Consider the following 18,879-nt stretch of genomic DNA (forward strand, 5'->3'; position numbering starts at 1 on the left):
AAATGTGGTGAAAACCTCCGGTGAATTCTCGCTGAGCCAGGATCCTCCTTGCCCTGGGGCGCTGGTGAAGCCGACCTAACAAAAGAAATTAAAGAGGGAGGGGTGTCTTGATTTGTTGGGAGGCGTTGGAGGCCTTCTCCCAAACTCACTGATCTCCTTCCTTGTATTACTTCTATCCCTTGTAAGAGCCGTGGCGGCGCAGTGGTTAAAGGGCAGCATTGCAGGCTAACTCTGCCAACTGCCTGGAGTTCGATCCTGACCAACTCACGGTTGACTCAGCCTTCCGTCTTTGCATAATCCTATTTTGATCGAGGAAAGGGGAAGAAATGGAGGGGGGGGGCTGGCTGGCCCAGAAGAAGAACATCCTTTCTCACCCCCAACCCCCCCAGTTTCAAACTGGAGAAAAAAATTCTCCCATCGGCAAAGAAGGTGCCAACCATGAGCTGAGCTCCTCCTCGGTTCTCCGGCGTCTCGCAAACCGCCCTGGATGAGGGAAGCGTCCCAGTCCGAAGGGGCGGGTTAGTTCTTCTTGTTTTTGGGGGTGTCGTACTTCCTCTTGCTGGAGTACCACAGCAGCAGCGGGATGCCGATGGAGGGCAGCGTCATGACGCCAAAGGCTGCCCAGTCCAGCTTGACAAAGAGATGGAAGCAAAGAAATGAGGGGGAGAAACTGAGGCCGGCTGGCCAAACCCACCCACCCACCCAGCCTGGTATCAGTTACAGATTATCACAGTAGGAAGAGACCTTGTAGGTCAGTGGTTCTCAACCTTTATAGTGCTGCGACCCCTTTAATACAATTCCCCACGATGTGGCGACCCCCAACCGTAACATTATTTTCGTTTTGAATTTATGGCGCCTGAAGCCATCTTGGCTAGCGATCTGAACTGCTTGCAATTGCCTTGAGGACGGAGGCATTAAAGCGGAGACTCCTCCCCTATTAAGTTTATGGCGCCTGAAGCCATCTTGGCTAGCGATCTGAACTGCTTGCAATTGCCTTGAGGACGGAGGCATTAAAGCGGAGACTCCTCCCTATTAAGTTTATGGCGCCTGAAGCCGGATTGGCTAGCGATCTGAACTGCTTGCAATTGCCTTGAGGACGGAGGCATTAAAGCGGACACTCCTCCCCTATTAAGTTTATCGCGCCTGAAGCCAGATTAGGCTAGCGATTGGGAGTGATTGCAGCTGGCTTGTGGAGTCAACCATTGGAGTGTGATTCTTTGACTCGCAAGTATACTTCCCATATTTCCGATGGTCTTAGGCGACCCCTGGCAAATCGTCATTCGACCCCCAATGGGGTCCCGACCCACAGGTTGAGAACCGCTGTTGTAGGTCATCTAGTCCAGGGGTCTCCAACCTTGGCAACTTTAAGACTTGTGGACTTCAACTCCCAGAATCCCTCAGCCAGCTTTGCTTTGCTTCCCTCGCCCCCGCACGCAACCCTAGATGCCCTGCAGCCTCCTGGGCCCAAAAACGGGCCATGGGGGATTGCGCCGCACGCGCAGTGGAGCTGAGCTGGGCAACGGCTCGCGTGCCCACAGGGAGGGCTCTGCGGGCCAGCTGTGGCACACATGCCATAGGTTCGCCATCACGGCTCTACACCATTGTAACTTCAACTGGTCGTCATAAACTGAGGACTATCTGTACTCAGTTATTTCCAGTTAGGGAAATTAGGAGCGTCGGCGCGAACTCAAAACTACTTACAAAATGTGGTGAAAACCTCCGGTCGAATTCTCGCTGAGCCAGGATCCCTCCTTGCCCTGGGGCGCTGGTGAAGCCGACCTAACAAAAGAAATTAAAGAGGGGAGGGGTGTCTTGATTTGTTGGGAGGGGGGGGGCGATGGAGGCCTTCTCCCCAAACTCACTGATCTCCTTCCCTTGTATTACTTCTATCCCTTGTAAGAGCCGTGGCGGCGCAGTGGCTAGAAGGCAGCATTGCAGGCTAACTCTGCCCACTGCCAGCAGTTCGATCCTGACCAACTCAAGGTTGACTCAGCCTTCCGTCTTTCCGTGGTGGGTAAAATGAGGACCCAGATTGTCGGGGGGGGGGGGGAAGAGGCTGACTCTGTAAACTGCTTAGAGAGGGCTGGAAAGCACCATTATCGTAATATTGAAACATCAAATTTCAGGAATAAAGTAAAGATAAAGGAATCCCTGTGGATTTTACTCTGCTAGCTGTTGCCAGTTGTAGGTGATGGCTTTCCTCTCCGTTTCAAGGTCGTTGAGCCAGTGCTGTCCAAAGACATTTCCACGGTCATGTGGCCAGCACGACATCACAGAGCGCTATTACCTTCCCGCTAAAGTGGTACCTCTTTATCTACTCGCATTTGCATGCCTTCGAACTGCTAGGTTGGCGGGAGCTGGAGCGAGGACGGGAGCTCACCCTGACGCGTGACGCTCAGGTCTCAAACCTGGGCTGCCGACAAGCACAAGCGTTTTAACTGCTGAGCCACCACGACGGCGCAATTTCAGGAATATTCGAATAAATATTGCCTAAAAAGTTTTACCAGTTAATTTAATAAGCGGACACCTGCAGATCCTGTCCTCAGGCCAAGGCACCTGTGACTTACCACCACCTGTCCCCCCTCCTGCACTAGGTAGGTGATTGTGGCTGATGTGAAGTTGAAATAACCAGCTTTCAGCGGCCTGAGGACCACAGTGTGGGACACGTTGCTGGCCCTGAGGAAGTCAACGCTAAGGAAGTCAGACAGGTGAAAACAGCAGAACAAAACCACTTTGGGATACAGGTAATTCTGAACCGATGACCATTTGGTCAGTGAACATTCCAAATTCTGAAGGCACTTCTACGCATGAGCGGTCAGACGTAGAGATATCCAAACTCTTTGGTAGCCTCACACTGCAATGAACAAGGACGCAACATTCAATTCTGCAACTACAAGAGCCATGATGGCACAATGGTTAAATGCAGTGCTGCAGGGTACTTCTGCTGACTGCCAGCTGCCAGCAGTTCGAGTCTCACCAGCTCAAATTTGACTCAGCTTTTTCTCTTCCCGAGGTCAGTAAAATGGGGACACAGATTGTTGGGGGGCAAGAGGCTGACTCTGTAAATCGCTTAGAGAAGGCTGTAAAAGCACTGTGAAGCGGTATATAAGTCTATATTCTATTTTTGCCTCCAGAAATTGCGAATGCTCCAACACTGGAAGTTTTGAAGAAGATGTTGGATAACCATTTGTCCGAAGTGGCGTAAGGTTTCCTGCCTGGGCAGGGGGTTGGACTAGAAGACCTCCAAGGTCCCTTCCAATTCTGTTATTATTATAAATCAAGTTACGTACCCTTCCCAACCTGCGTGGCAGCTCTCATGCACCTCCCTGTCTGGGTGGGTGGGTGGGATCTCAAGCACCCCTGCACCCTGACTGCGCCTCTTGGCATTTCCCCACACCCACCCCAACTTAAACAACACCGCTCATGCATTGCCTTATGTCCTCGCACACCCTCCCTGAACTACATGGCGCCTCTCGTATATTCTGCTGTTTTTACAAACCGCCCAACGTCAGCAGGCATGCAAAGGGAATCAAATAAATGCAAACCCATCCATCAGGGTCTTTCGGGGAAAAAAAGGATACGGTGCAATCCTGTCCCACTTCACATTGAGCATCCCGGAAACGATGCCGAAATCTTCCGGAGGGAAGGAGTCGTCTGACAATTCAACATCTAAGGCAGCGCTACGCGGCCCAGCCGGGAGAGGAAGGAACAACAGGAACAGAGTGTTACAGGTAGGCCTTGACTTACAACCCTGGCTGAGCCCCAAAATTCCTGCCGCTAGGCGAGACAGCGGTGCAGGGAATGTTGACCCGTTTTACGACTTTTTTTTTGTCAACGCTGAAGCCGACCAGACGGAAGTTGTCTTGGAAACTTCAGGGTTGCAAACAGATATTGCAAATAGAAGCATTTTTAGAACTAGCGAGTTGAGTTTTGCTTATTTTAAAATCAAGAGACAGCTTAGGTTCTAGAGCAGTTTGTGTTGTGCTCCACCAGCAGCCTGCAGAGCTGGCAATGGAGTCAGACAGCGATGAGGCTGAGGAAGAACATGGGCCAGTCCTGGAGGCTGGGGAAGGCCCGGATGAGGGCTCTGCGTCAGAGGCAGAGGTGGGGCCAGGGCCATCGGGGAGTGATGTGTGGACTCCAGAGCCTAAGTAGTGAGGTTGAGGAACAGGAGGAGCCAGTTCCTAATGCACACATGAGAAGAGCTGCCAGAAGGCAAGAGCAGCTCAAGCAGAGAGGACAACTCTGAAGTAAGGCCAAGAGATGACTGGCCCTCCCATAAGACTTAAAAGACCAGCAACGGTATTTGCGCTCATTGCTGGAAAACAACATTGATAGCCTTGCTCCTTGTCTTGCTGCATTTATTTCTTGTCTGCGTCTTCTGCTTTTGAACTTTTGCCAAGAAAAGCCTTTGGCAGTTGGCCTAATTAGACCAAGGTTGGTGATAAGACTGAAGAATTGTGTTAGGAAGAATTTGCTTTGCTTTAGTTTGGATGACGCTGAGAATGAGTTAATTCTCAGCTGTTCTAATAAAGTCTGTTTGTTTCTGAACTGATTGCGTCTACTACTATCTACTTGGGCCTGGGTCATAACACCTATCTACAGCCCTCCAGGAATTGCGGGATTCCCAGAAAAGCAAGGGGCAACACCCTTTTGACTCTTCCAGGCGTACCTGGAGCCAACATTGTAGATGTTGTACTGCAAAGTGAGATCTCGGCCCTCGACGGCGTATCTGTTCAGGAGGGCCTTGGAGGCCAGAAGCCTAGCCCCTTCCTCACCGTGGACGCAAGAAAAGACCCCCAGGAAAGCAAGCAGCAGCAGCTTCATCTGGAAGGAAGAAGAATACAGATTAACAGAGTTGGAAGGGACCTTGGAGGTCATCTAGTCCAACCCCCTGCCCAAGCAGGAGACCCTGCACCATTTCTGACAGGTGGCCATCCAGTCTCTTCTTGAAAGCCTCCAGGGATGAAGCTCCCACAACTTCCGAAGGCAACTTCTGTTCCATGGGTTGATTGTTCTGTCAGAAAATTTCTCCTTATTTTCAGGTTGAATCTCTCCTTGTTCAGTTTCTATCCATTGTTCCTTTTCTGGCCTTCGGGTGGCTTGGAAAATAGGGTCAACCCTGAAGCTGGCCTGGCCGAAGCTGGAACTGACAAATAGCTTGACCCCCATCCTCTCTCTGTGGCAGCCCCTCAAATATTGGAAGATGCTATCTTATCTCCCCTGGTCCTTCTCCTCACTAGACTAGCCAGGCCCAGTTCCTGCAAGTGTTCTTCATGTTTTAGTCTCCACGCCTTTGATCATTTTAGATAGATTCAGATTAACAGAGTTGGAAGGGAGCTTGTAGGTCATCTAGTCCAGCCCCCTACTCAAGCAGGAGACCCTTCATTTTGACAGATGGTGCCTTCTGGTTGGGGATAATGAGAATTGTACTTCTACCCAACCAGAGGGTGCCTGGGGTGCAAGGCTGAGGGGGTGCAAAGAAGGAGGGTAGGTTCTGGTTGGGAATTATGGGAACTGTAGTCCTACCCAGTCGGAAGATGCCTGGGGTGCAAGGCGGAGGGGGAGGGTACCTTCTGGTTGGGGATGATGAGAACTGTAGTCCTACCCAACCAGAGGGCGCCTGGCTGAACTAAGGCTGGGAGCCAAGGAGAAACGGGGTTTCTCCAAGGAGCAGCGGGGTGTGGGTGGGCAGAGAAGGAGGGTGCCTTCTGGTTGGGGATGAGGGGAACTATAGTCCCATCATCCCCAACCAGATGTTCTACCCAACCAATTGTACCCAACCAGAGGGTACCTGGGGTGCAAGGCGGGGGGCGGGGGGCGGAGTGTAGCTTTTGCTTGGGGCTGATGGGAACTGTAGTCCTACCCAACCAGAGGGTGCCTGGGGTGCAAGGCGGAGGGGGAGGGTACCTTCTGGTTGGGGATGATGAGAACTGTAGTCCTACCCAACCAGAGGGCGCCTGGCTGAACTAAGTCTGGGAGCCAAGGAGAAACGGGGTTTCTCCAAGGAGAAGCGGGGTGTGGGTGGGCAGAGAAGGAGGGTGCCTTCTGGTTGGGGATGATGGGAACTATAGTCCCATCATCCCCAACCAGATGTTCTACCCAACCCATTGTACCCAATCAGAGGGTACCTGGGGTGCAAGGCGGGGGGCGGGGGGCGGAGTGTAGCTTTTGCTTGGGGCTGATGGGAACTGTAGTCCTACCCAACCAGAGGGTGCCTGGGGTGCAAGGCGGAGGGGGAGGGTACCTTCTGGTTGGGGATGATGAGAACTGTAGTCCTACCCAACCAGAGGGCGCCTGGCTGAACTAAGTCTGGGAGCCAAGGAGAAACGGGGTTTCTCCAAGGAGAAGCGGGGTGTGGGTGGGCAGAGAAGGAGGGTGCCTTCTGGTTGGGGATGATGGGAACTATAGTCCCATCATCCCCAACCAGATGTTCTACCCAACCAATTGTACCCAATCAGAGGGTACCTGGGGTGCAAGGCGGGGGGGGGAGCGGGGGAAGGAGTGTAGCTTTTGCTTGGGGCTGATGGGAACTGTAGTCCTACCCAACCAGAGGGTGCCTGGGGTGCAAGGCGGAGGGGGAGGGTAGCTTCTGGTTGGGGGTGATGGGAACTGCAGTCCTACCCAACCAGAGGCCGCCTGGCTGAACTGAGGCTAGGAGCCAAGGAGAAACGATGGAGCCGCATTAGGCAACGCCCCCCACCCTTGGACCCCCTTCCAATTCCCAAGGCTTTTTCTTTTGGGGGGGGGAGATTTCTTTAAGCAGAGACCCCAGAAAGCTTTCCCCCCCTCCAAGCAAACCTTCTCCCCTCCCCCATAACACTCTCTCCCCCCCCCTCCCGACAGCCCCCCTCCCCATTCAGAAAAAGCCCCTGGAGAGCGCAGCCCCCTCCCACCTTTGCCTCCTGCGAGCTGCCAGCAGAACGGAAGAGGACGTCAGCGCTCGGCTGGCTGGGACGCGCGGCTGGAGGCCCCGCCCCCCAGGAGCGTCACGTGCTTCCTGCCTTTGCCGCGGAGATCCCTGGGAAATGGAGTCTTTCGGGCCCAGCGCCTTTTTCCCCCCTCAGCTCAGGATGACGCCTCCTCGTTCCACCCCCTCCCACCACCTCTTAAAGTCAAGGAAGAGAGCAATTCCCAGTTGTAGTCACCCAATTGGCTTTCGTGCCTAAGGCAGGACTAGAACTCACCGTCTCCTGCTGATATAGCCCAAAGTCACCCAATTGGCTTTCGTGCCTAAGGCAGGCCTAGAACTCACTGCGTCCTGGTTTCTAGCTGGGTGCACTAGACCAAACTTTCAATGTGTTCTGTTTCCCAAAAATTCACTTAATTCAGAATTAATCCAGCGAAAAGGATTTTGTGCCTTTTGGATCAAAAGCGGATTTCTGGTGGAAGCAAAACAGCCACAGGGCAAAAATACAACAAGCACTTTATTTGCATCGCGCAGCTTGAACTGCCAGCCAGCCCCATGGCACAAAATCTTGCATGGCGGGCACTGCCGCGTGCTGGAGCAACGTCTTGCCCAGGAGGCCCGCAGCTGCCCGCGGACGGCCTGCGTGGAAGAGAGAGGCCTGAGCGTTCCCTGCTAGCTGCCTGGGTGGGATGAGGAGGCTGGGTCCCTGGGGACGCGCTGCCCCAGCTGGCTCCGCAGTTCTCCGTTCTGCTGGTCCTGCTGGGAGATCAGGAGGTCCATGGACTCCCGGATGTCCTGCAGGAGCGCCAGCTGCTCCTGCGCGATCTGGGTCTGCACCAGCATGTTATTGTGCAGGCATTCAAGGAGGCCGAAGCATTCCTGAGGCTGGTGGTCTGGAGCTGGAAGAGAGAAGGCAGGGAGGGGGGGTTAGGGGAAGGGAAGGGAAGGGTGACTGGCTTGCTGAGGAGAGGGAGCCACAAGCAGGCAGCCCACCCACCCCCCCAGGTCTCCGCCTCAGCTACAAATTCAGGAAAAGCTTTTTCTGGGGCTTTTCCAAAAAGTACATTATTATTTGTTTAGTGTGCGTATGCATTTATCTATCTATCTATCTATCTATCTATCTATCTATCTATCTATCTATCTATCTATCTATTTATTGTGTTTTACTAGTCTAGGTGAAATCTTAATATATAATGCATATTGTGTGTATGTGTAGACCAGTAGTTCCCTACCTTGTTTTGGCTACGCCCCACCTAAGCATCTCTAAAATCCTGATCCTGATTCCCCCCCCCACAACCCGTGACATATTCAAAAAGTGAAAAGAAGAAGGGGATGACAGAGAATGAGGTGGCTGGATGGAGTCACTGAAGAAGTAGGCATGAGTTTAAATGGACTCCAGAGGATGGTAGAGGAGAGAAAGGCCTGGAGAAACGTGGTCCATGGGGTCGAGATGGGTTGGACACAATTTTGCAACTAACAACAACTCATGCGGAGGAAGCCTAAAAGGCCATTAACTTTGTTTAAACAAGGTTCCAAACTGCCCCCCCCGGAGGCATAGGCCCCAAGTTGGGAACCACTGGTGTAGACAGATAGATAGATAGATAGATAGATAGATAGATCTATGATAGAATAGATGATAAATATAGATGAGAGAGAGAGAGAGAGAGAGGTAGGTAGATACTGTGTTTTCCCGAAAATAAGACCCTGTCTTATATTTTTCTGAACCCTGAAATAAGAGCTTGGCCATATTGCCATGCGTGCAAAAGCCCGATTGGGCTTATTATTAGGGGATGTCTTATTTTGGGGGAAACAGTGTAGATAGATGATAGATGATGGAAGATAGAGAGATAGATAGATGGATGGATGGATGGATGGATAGATAGATAGATAGATAGATAGATAGATAGATAGATAGATAGATAGATAGATAGATAGATAGATACAAATAAGATAATAAATAAATATAGATGATAGAGATAGGTAGGTAGACAGGTAGACAGGTAGGTAGGTAGATTGATAGATTAGACACAGACACAAATAAGATATAGATAAATAGAGATGATAGAGATAGAAAGGTAGGTAGGTAGGTAGATAGATTACAGACAGATTAGAGACAGAGACAAATAAGATTAAATAAATATGAGATAGATAGATAGATAGATAGATAGATAGATAGATAGATAGATAGATAGATAGATAGATAGATAGATAGATAGATGATAGATAGATAGATAGATGATAGAGACAGAGATAGAGATAGGTAGATAGATAGATGATAGATAAATGATAGACAGTAAATAGATGATATAATAATAATGGTAACTTTATTGTCATTGTATACACAGTATACTCAAACAACTAAATTCACTTAACACCCAAAGACCAGGTCCAACACACGTAACAATCCCCAAACAGCAATATACAGATAAGAGACAGAGACAAATAGATAGAAATAAAGATAGATAGATAGATAGATAGATAGATAGATAGATAGATAGATAGATAGATAGATAGATAGATAGAGTAAATAGATGATAGATAGGCCAGCAATATACATTAAGATTTCACCTAGATACCAATGTCTACTCTAGGCCATCCAGCCCCACAAGCGCAGGCGGTGAAGCTAGTTCCCTTCCGCGTGGGGCACCCTGGACAGTGCGACAGCATGAAGTAAACAAACTAGCAGCTGCCGGCAGCCGGAAACAGGTAGTCCTCGAGTTACGACCACAACTGAGCCCCAAATGTCTGATGCTAGGCGAAGCATTTATTAAATGAATTTTGTCTCATTTCGCGACCTTTCTTGCCGTGGCTGTTATGTGAATCCCTGCGGTTAAGTCAGTCCCACGGTGGTCTGGCTTCCCCACTGACTCTGCTTGTCAGAAGGTCGCAAAAGGGGATCACACGACCCCAGGACACTGCAACCGTCATAAATATGAACCAGTTGCCCAGCATCTGAGTCTTGATCACATGACCGTGGGGGGGGGGAGATGCTGCAAGGGTTGCAAGTGTGAAAAATGGGCGCGGGTCACTTTTTTCAGCGCCGTCTTTAACTTCGAACGGTCGCTAAATGAACGGCCGTATGTCAAGGACTAGCTGTGTGTCTGTTATAAAACTTAGGCCTTGGCTGGCATGGCGCTGCTGAAAGGGGCTGGCTAGCATGGTGTTCTGTCTTCCAGGTATTTCAGCTACTGTCGTGTCCCACTCCTCCGCTGACGGCCGGGTCAGGGAAATCCGAATCAGGCTTGCCTCTGCAGCTCTGCCCAAAGTCCTAGCAAAGTCCTCAGAGCAGGCAGGAGACCAGAAAGTGACTTCAGCAAGATAAGTTCGACTTTTGCCTGACTCAGAGACTGCCAGAAAGCAGATCCTTTATATAGGCCATGGGGTGTGGCTCCATGACTCAGCACTCATTAAGGCCTGCCCCTCCCTTCCTTCTGTTGCCTCCGCCTATCCAATCTTCTGATGCGAGGGTCACTCCAATCAGCAGCTGTTGGAAATAAACTTTCCTCAGGCTCACATGCTGTGGAGGAGGGGGAGGGGTCTAGCTGCTCCGTTTGCCTGGGCATGGAGCCAGGGCTGGGGCCGGGAGGTGCTCCCTCCTCTGCAGCTTGTCTGGGCATGGAGCCAGGACTGGGGCCGGGAGGCATACATTCCTCCGTGTTCGGGAGCAGATAAGAAGGCCCCGGCTGCTGTGAGAGCGGGCAAGACACAACAGCTACCCACATTCACACGCAGGTCTATCCTTACCAAAATTGCGCTTTCCTTTCCCCGTCCGTGAGGTCCCGGGGTGTGGCAGGACTGGATTGGGCCTCCACTGAGTCGAGGGCAATTCGAGAAAACTGGGGGAAGGCTTAGCAGGACACAGAGGTTTAAAAGACGTGGCTGGAGGGCCGTCGAGGTCTTCTCCTGTTCAGAGAGAGAAAGAAAAATGACTTAAGAATTAAGAGGGTTGCTGCTAAGAACTTGGAGCTTTCCAGATCATCATCTCCTTTTAATGACCCCATAATCCCTTGCGGGGTGGAGTCTGGCCAACTGAATGGAGCTGAGTATTTACTGGCCAGATGCCTTTCCTGTTGCCAGTGCAGAGTTTTGTTCAGCAGATATATTCTCATTGCGCTGAGAGAGAGAAAATATCTGCCTCTACCTAGGATCGAACTCGCAACCTCCTGATTGTTTGGCGAGAGGCTGGAGCTTTCTAGGTGTGGGACAGAATTCCCTGGCTTGGGAAAAGAGGTGCTAAACCAGGATACGTTGGGTCAAAGGCCCAGCACTTCTGAACTACAGGTAGTCTCCGACTTATGACCACAATTGAGCCCAGAATTTATGTTGTTATGTGAGACGTTTGTTAAGTGCGTTTGGTCCCATTCTTGCAACTTTTCTTGCCACTTTTGTTAAGTGAATCACTGCAGTTGTTATAAGTCATAAGTCACCTTCTTCAGTGCTGTCGTAACTCCGAACGGTCACTAAATGAACCGTTGTAAGTCAAGAATAACCCGTATAGTTCTGTTGCAAATCCCTGTTGTCAATCAATCCTGTTCAACACAGGTCATCCTTGACTTACAACCGGAATATACTCCAGAATTCCCATCGTATGTCAGGACAGTTGAAAGTTGAGGTACCTTCATGTGAATTTGAAGACATTTTTTTACAGCGATTGTTAAGAGAATGCAGCAGTCGTTAAGCAAACCCCTTCACAAAGGGTGGGGTGGGGGTTTCACCAGAAACTAGAAGTAAATCATTATCTTCTTTTAACAACCCCATAATCCCTTGTGCGACTGAATGCAGCTGAGTGCTTACTGACCGGATGCCCTTCCTGTCGCCAATGCGGAGTTTTGTTCAGCAGGTATATTCTCGTCGTGCCCAGAGAGAGAAATATCTGCCTCTACCTAGGATCGAACTCACAGCCTCCTGATTGTGAGGCAAGAGATCCACCTTTAGGTCACCGCATCACTCCAGAAACTAGAAGCAAATGCTGGCAAAAAAAATCCAACTCACTGCAAAGTACAGTTACGTTACTCTGCAAACAGCTTTAAATGCAGGCTGGTTGGTGAGTGCCCAATATGCAATCACTTGCATCGGAATTTTAAATCTTGATTATAAGTACATTTCTTGTGGGGGAGGAAGGGGAGGGAGTTCGGTCGTAACTTTGAACAGTTGCTAAATGACCGGTCGTAAAATTGAGGATTACCTGCGCAGGGTGGTTTGGCGGTAGTTTTAACTAAAAGCTAAGAAAACTGAGAGGTCTTTAAAGCTGCCGGCCGATCATCCTCGACTTATGACCATGATCGACCCCAAAATTGAGCTAAGCAAGACAGTGGTTAAGTAAGTGGATTTTGCCCCGTTTTACGACCTTTCTTGCCCCAGCTGTTAAGCGAATCACTGCCCTTTTTAAGTTGGTAACACGGATGCTAAATGAAACTGGCTTCCCCCCACTGACATCGACAAATTAAACAAACATTAAAACAAATTACCGTATATACTCGAGTATAAGCCGAGTTTTTCAGCACGTTTTTTGTGCTGAAAAACGTCCCCTCGGCTTATACTCGGGGCTATACGGCTTATACTGAGTTTTTTTTTTAAGCCCTCGGCTTATACTCGAGTATATACGGCTTATACTCGAGTTTTTTTTTCTTTTTCACATTTTACCGGACGGAAGCCTGCCGGTGCAGTGAGAGGGCGGGCGGGGAGCCGCCAGCCTTCTCAGCTGAGGAGGAGGCTTTCCCAACCGGTAGGTGCCTCATTCCACCTCGGCTTATACTCGAGTCCCCAGTTTACCCCAGTTTTTGGGGTAAAATTGGGGACCTCGGCTTATACTCGGATCGGCTTATATTCGAGTATATACGGTAATAAAAGGAGGAATCTGGCTACTATTCCTGCTGGGGGAATTGGAGAAAAGCAGGAATTCTCCATAGTCAAAGCAGTTAGTATAGTCTTTATTGTCATTGTACATTATATATATATATATATATATATATATATATATATATATATATATATATATATATATATATATATATATATATATATATATATATATATATATATATATATATATACAACGAAATCATTTAACGAAGCTTTCGGTTATAAATCGACTATCGCAGAACAAAAGTTTAAACACCTACGTGGCGTTTGTGAAGATCTTCTTGAAGCACCTGAAAAGGAACAGTAATTATCATGGATGCTGCCACTGCTTTTCTTATTGACTTAATAAATAAACATTTATTTCGGCATGGACAGAGATAAACAACATATATATTATATGTTGTATATGTTATATATATATCTATCCTTCCACTTATGACTGTATGACTGCAACTATGTTGCTTGTATCCTTACAATTTATATTGATGTTGTTTCCCGACTGCTTATTTGTACCCTATGACTATCATTAAGTGTTGTAAGTGTTGTACCTTGATGAAGGTATCTTTTCTTTTATGTACACTGAGAGCGTATGCACCAAGACAAATTCCAATTCTACAGAGGAATTATTGAGTCTGTCATTTGCACCTCTATAATTGTCTGGTTCGGTTCTGCAACCCAACAAGAAAAACACAGACTTCAGAGGATCATTAGAACTGCAGAAAAAATAATTGCTACCAACCTGCCTTCCATGGAGGACCTGTATACTGCACGAATCAAGAAGAGGGCCGTGAAAATATTTGCAGATCACTTGCATCCTGGACATAAACTGTCTCAACTCCTACCCTCAAAACGACGCTATAGAGCACTGCACACCAGAACAACTAGACACAAGAACAGTTTTTTCCCAAAGGCCATCACTCTGCTAAACAAATAATTCCCTCAACACTGTCAGACTATTTACTGAATCTGCACTACTATTAATCGTTTCATAGTTCCCATCACCAATCTCTTTCCACTTATGACTGTATGACTGTAACTTGTTGCTGGCAATCCTTATGATTTATATTGATATATTGACCATCAATTGTGTTGTAAATGTTGTACCTTGATGAACGTATCTTTTCTTTTATGTACACTGAGAGCATATGCACCAAGACAAATTCCTTGTGTGTCCAATCACACTTGGCCAATAAAAATTCTATTCTATTCTATTCTATTCATTAAGTGATGTAAGTGTTGTACCTTGATGAAGGTATCTTTTTTTTGATGTACACTGAGAGCGTATGCACCAAGACAAATTCCTTGTGTGTCCAATCACACTTGGCCAATAAAAATTCTATTCTATTCTATTCTATTCATTAAGTGATGTAAGTGTTGTACCTTGATGAAGGTATCTTTTCTTTGATGTACACTGAGAGCGTATGTATGCACCAAGACAAATTCCTTGTGTGTCCAATCACACTTGGCCAATAAAAATTCTATTCTATTCTATTCTATTCATTAAGTGATGTAAGTGTTGTACCTTGATGAAGGTATCTTTTCTTTGATGTACACTGAGAGCATATGTATGCACCAAGACAAATTCCTTGTGTGTCCAATCCCTCTTGGCCAATAAAAAAAAATCAATTCTATTCTATTAAACCCTAGTAAGAAACCTGGAATACTGCAACCAATTTTGGTCACCATAGTACAAACAAAGAGGTTGAGACTTTGGAAAAAGTTCAGAGAAGAGCAACTAAGATGATCAAAGGCCTGGAGACTAAAACATAGGGAGAATGGCTGCAGGATTTGGGTTTGGCTAGTCTAAAGAAAAGAAGGATCCAGGGGGGACATGATAGCAGTCTTCCAATTATTGAGGGCCTGCCACAAAGAGGGGGGGGGTCAGCCTAATTTCCAAAGCACCTGAAGGCAGGACAAGAAACAATGGATGGAAACTAACCCAGGAGAGAAGCAATCTGGAATTAAGGAAAGAATTCCTAACAGTGAGAACAATTAACCAGTGGAACAGCTGGCCACCAGAAATCATGGGCGCTCCATTACCGGATGTTTTTAGAAGAGTCTAGAGGCAGTCAATGATCTGAAATATTATAGGTTGTCCTGCTTGAGTAGGGGGCTGGACTAGAAGACCTCCAAGGTCCCTTCCAGCTCATTCATTCTGAACATAAAAATGTGGATCTAGCATGTTAAACACAGACCTGTTGCCTGGATAAGCCAAGCTTTGTGACATACCCGATATAGTAATCTAGCCACTGGCTTACTCAACAATCTATGGTTAAAATAAACCTGGTTAGATGATATGGGAGCTAAGCCACTGAGAAAGTCTCATCTGCAGCTTTCTCCATCTCCACACCTGGGTACCCTACAACAATGTGGCACTTTGCTTCTTCTCCACCTCCATGCAAGGTGACCAGGTTGGGGAATGTGGGAATTGAAGTCCAAGGCCTTCAGTGGATGTCAGGCTGGGAGGGCCTGAATGGAAGATAAGCCACTAGAACAGGGGTCTCCAACCTTGGTCCCTTTAAGACTTGTGGACTTCAACTCCCAGAGTTCCTCAGCCAGCTTTGCTGGGAGTTGAAGTCCACAAGTCTTAAAGGGACCAAGGTTGGAGATCCCTGCACTAGAACACACTGCTGATCTATCCACTTCTGGGGTGTGTCATTTACCTGGATAACTTCCTTTGTTTAAGCATTTGCTCACAGGGAAGAGGGGCGGGGGCGGGGGGGGCACCTACTTTTCCGATGCTGCTTCTCTTCCTGGGGGTTTAAGTCTGGCTCCATCTGAACAGGGCTGGAACTCATGCCTAGAAAAAGGGAGAGCCATCCAATGAAGGTAAATATAGAACAGTGATGTCTAAGCTTTTTGCCATCGCGTGCCTGGAGGGAAAAGTCGGGGTGTGTGTGTCACGCGCGCACATACGCATACCCATAATTCTATGTGCCTCGCCCCCGCGTGCGCAACCCCCCTGCTCCCCCCCGGTTCCTGGCACTTGATGGTCCAGTGCTGCCCAGATGACCCCTAGAGAGGCTCTGGAGGCTGGGGACAGCAAAAAAGTCATTTCCTGTCCAACCGGAAGTTGGGAAACGGGCCGTTTCTGGCCTCCGGGGGTGGGGGTGGGGAAGGCCGTTTGCACCCTCCCCAGACTCATAGAGAGGCTCTGGAGCCAGGTGAGAGAAAAACAGGCCTTCCCCACTATTCCCCAGGCCCTCCGGAGGCAGGAAACAGCCTGTTTCCCTACTTCTGGTGTACCCAGAAGGCCCGAAAATCAGCTGGCTGTCGCGCAAATAAGCACCGGAGCTGAGCTCGCGTGCCCACTGATACGGCTACGCGTGCCACCTGTGGCACGCGTGCCATAGGTTCACCTTCACGGAGATAGAATTAGAAGGGATCTTGGTGGTCTTCTAGTCCAACCCCCTGCTCAAGAAGGAGACCCTGTACCACTTCAGGTAAGTGACTGTCCAGTCTCTTCTTAAAAGCCTCCAGTGATGGAGTACCCACAACTTCCCAAATCATTAAAAAAGGACAACAAAGAATGTTCTTTCTGCGCCAACTCAGTAAGCTCAAACTGCCCAAGGAGCTGCTGATTCAGTTCTATAGAGGAATTATTGAGTCTGTCATTTGCACCTCTATAACTGTCTGGTTCGGTTCTGCAACCCAACAAGAAAGACACAGACTTCAGAGGATCATTAGAACTGCAGAAAAAACAATTGCTACCAACCTGCCTTCCATTGAGGACCTGTATACTGCATGAATCAAGAAGAGGGCCGTGAAAATATTTACTGACCCCTCGCATCCTGGACACAAACTGTTTCAATTCCTACCTTCAAAACGACGCTATAGAGCACTGCACACCAGAACAACTAGACACAAGGACAGTTTTTTCCCGAAGGCCATCACTCTGCTAAACAAATAATTCCCTCAACACTGTCATTACTGAATCTGCACTACTATTAATCGTCTCATAGTTCCCATCACCAATCTCTTTCCACTTATGACTGTATGACTGTAACTTGTTACTGGCAATCCTTATGATTTATATTGATATATTGACCATCAATTGTGTTGTAAATGTTGTACCTTGATGAAGGTATCTTTTCTTTTATGTACACTGAGAGCGTATGCACCAAGACAAATTCCTTGTGTGTCCAATCACACTTGGCCAATAAAATTCTATTCTATTCTATTCTATTCTATTCTATTCTATTCTATTCTATTCTATTCTATTCAGGTAAGTGACTGTCCAATATCTTCTTAAAAGCCTCCAGTGATGGGGTACCCACAACTTCCGAAGGCAAGCTGTTCCACTTATTGATTGTTCTCGCTTGTCAGGAACAATTAATCAATGGAATGGGTTGCCTCTAAGAAGTTGTGGGTACTCCCAACACTGGAGGGTTTTTTTTAAGAAGAGATTTGACAACCATTTGTCCAGAAATGCTCCTGTTGGAACAGGGGGTTGGACTAGAAGACCTCCAAGACCCCTTCCAACTCTGTTATTCTCTTAACCTATTCTCCAAAACACCCTGAAGGCAGGACAAGAAGCCATGGATGGAAACTAATCAAGGAGAGGAGCAACCTGGAAATAAGGAGGAATTTCCTGACAGTGAAAACAATTGATCAGTGGAACTGCTTGCCACCAGAAGTTGTGGCTGCTTCATCACTGGAGGCTTTCAAGAATAGACTGGACAGTCACTTGTCTGAAATGGTCTAGACCAGGGGTCTCCAACCTTGACAACTTTTAAAGACTTGTGGACTTCAACTCCCAGAATTCCTCAGCCAGTAAAATTGGTTGAGGAACTCTGGGAGTTGAAGTCCACAAGCCATAAAGTTGTCAAGGTTGGAGACCCCTGGTCTAGGGTCTCTTGCTTGCATAGGGAGCTGGACTAGAAGATTCACATTTGTTAAGTGAATCTGTTTTCTCCATTGACTTTGCTTGACAGAAGGTCGCAAAAGGGGATCTTATGACCCCGGGACACTGCAGCGGTCATAAATATGTTTGCCAAGCGTCTGGATTTTGATCACGTGACCTCGGGGAGGCTGCAACGGTTCTAAGTGTGAAAAACGGTCATAAAGTCACTTTTTTTCAGCGCCTCTGTAACTTCGAGCAGTCGCTCAATGAACCGATGTAACCTGAGGGCTAGCTGGAATTGCTGGGGGATTCTGGGAGTCAAAGTCCACAATCTTAAAAAGTTGCTAAAGTTGCGAAACACTGTATTAAGAGTTGCATGTATCAGGAGCGGAAGAAGCTCCTTGGATGAGAAGCGAAACCTCTTCAAAGAAAAACCAGAAAGCCCAGTTGCCTCTTGAATAAAAGCACCTTTGGGACTGGCTCAGGGTCTAAGACACTGAGTGTGCCGATCAGAAAGGTCGGTTCGAATCTCCTGGTCTCCTGCGTGAGCAGGGGGTTGGACTAGATGACCTCCAAGGCCCCTTCCAACTCTGTTAGATATTCATAAGAGTGTTGAAATTGACCTGGTAAATTGCACATGCAGTAAAACTCCCTTTTTTAGGCCCCCTAGAAAAAAAGAAATATAAAGTTAATCCGCTTATTTCAGTGTGCCTTATTCTGCACTTGTTGATCATAGAGCACGTGTCAGAATAGAGAGCGGACTACAGTTCCCGTCATGCCTCACTGCATGAAGGGCGGGGCCGGGCCGGGCCGCCGTTACTCGGCTCGTCGTCCCGACCGTAATTCCCACGAATGTTCCTTGAGGCGAAAGACGCAAGTGTCTGGGTTTAGGCGAGGCACAGGCCTCCGCCACAAACTCGCCTCTCGGGTGCGGCGGCAGGAACTGCAACGACCGCCGCCTGGAAGGCCTCATTCACCTAACCGCTGGCGACCGCTTGTGCGCACGCGCGTTTGTCTTCCCCTTGCCTTTTAACGTTCCACCCTCCCGCGCGGACGCCTCTAACCTTGTGCGCAAGCGCAGCCAGCCGGGACCTGCGCAGGCGTACGGCCTTCCTCCCGCGGCGCCCTGCCCAACCATGCTTGCCTAGGAAGAAGAGGCGGAGAATAATCCGTTGTCCTCTCAACCAACCTTGCTGTCATCGAGGGGGGGCGGAGTTTCCGCTTAAGCCAGACGCGCCTTCATTGGTCGCCCTGAGGGCAGCGG

General features: G+C 48.4%; 2 protein-coding genes across 5 annotated transcripts; both read right to left on the minus strand.

The window, feature by feature from the left end:
• Positions 1-286: 286 nt before the first annotated feature.
• On the minus strand, positions 287-7,009 carry SSR2 (signal sequence receptor subunit 2). The gene is made up of 6 exons (XM_058160772.1): positions 6,897-7,009; positions 4,673-4,827; positions 3,582-3,680; positions 2,568-2,676; positions 1,702-1,779; positions 287-630 (listed from the first exon to the last, which is right to left on the minus strand). The coding sequence occupies exons 2-6, from the start codon at positions 4,825-4,827 to the stop codon at positions 520-522; spliced, it is 552 nt and encodes a 183-aa protein (XP_058016755.1). The 5' UTR covers positions 6,897-7,009; the 3' UTR covers positions 287-519.
• A 191-nt stretch (positions 7,010-7,200) lies between these two features.
• On the minus strand, positions 7,201-18,815 carry TSACC (TSSK6 activating cochaperone). 4 transcript variants are annotated; one of them, XM_058160585.1, is made up of 5 exons: positions 18,680-18,815; positions 15,504-15,572; positions 13,033-13,062; positions 10,655-10,813; positions 7,201-7,809 (listed from the first exon to the last, which is right to left on the minus strand). In XM_058160585.1, exons 1-5 carry the CDS (start codon positions 18,813-18,815, stop codon positions 7,583-7,585), a joined length of 621 nt encoding a protein of 206 aa, XP_058016568.1. In that variant the 3' UTR covers positions 7,201-7,582. The 4 variants fall into 4 exon arrangements, with proteins under 4 accessions (XP_058016568.1, XP_058016570.1, XP_058016569.1 ...); XM_058160587.1 differs by having other exon boundaries at positions 18,537-18,790; XM_058160586.1 differs by lacking the exon at positions 13,033-13,062.
• Between the last annotated feature and the right edge of the window lie 64 nt (positions 18,816-18,879).

The sequence above is a fragment of the Ahaetulla prasina genome, chromosome 17 (assembly GCF_028640845.1).
Source record: "Ahaetulla prasina isolate Xishuangbanna chromosome 17, ASM2864084v1, whole genome shotgun sequence".
Classification (NCBI taxonomy): domain Eukaryota; kingdom Metazoa; phylum Chordata; class Lepidosauria; order Squamata; family Colubridae; genus Ahaetulla; species Ahaetulla prasina.

Coding starts and splice junctions, on each gene's coding strand:
- SSR2 (XM_058160772.1), bottom strand. CDS start 4,827: ATGAAGCTGCTGCTGCTTGCTTTCCTGGGGGTCTTTTCTTGCGTCCAC. Junction 2,677..3,581: donor AAGTGGGACAGGATTGCACC/GTATCCTTTTTT, acceptor TGACTTCCTCAG/GGCCAGCAACGTGTCCCACA. Junction 1,780..2,567: donor AGGAGGGGGGACAGGTGGTG/GTAAGTCACAGG, acceptor TTCTTTTGTTAG/GTCGGCTTCACCAGCGCCCC.
- TSACC (XM_058160585.1), bottom strand. CDS start 18,815: ATGACAGCAAGGTTGGTTGAGAGGACAACGGATTATTCTCCGCCTCTT. Junction 15,573..18,679: donor TGGCTGCGCTTGCGCACAAG/GTTAGAGGCGTC, acceptor CCCTTTTTCTAG/GCATGAGTTCCAGCCCTGTT. Junction 13,063..15,503: donor AGAGAAGCAGCATCGGAAAA/GTAGGTGCCCCC, acceptor GTTCCTTTTCAG/GTGCTTCAAGAAGATCTTCA.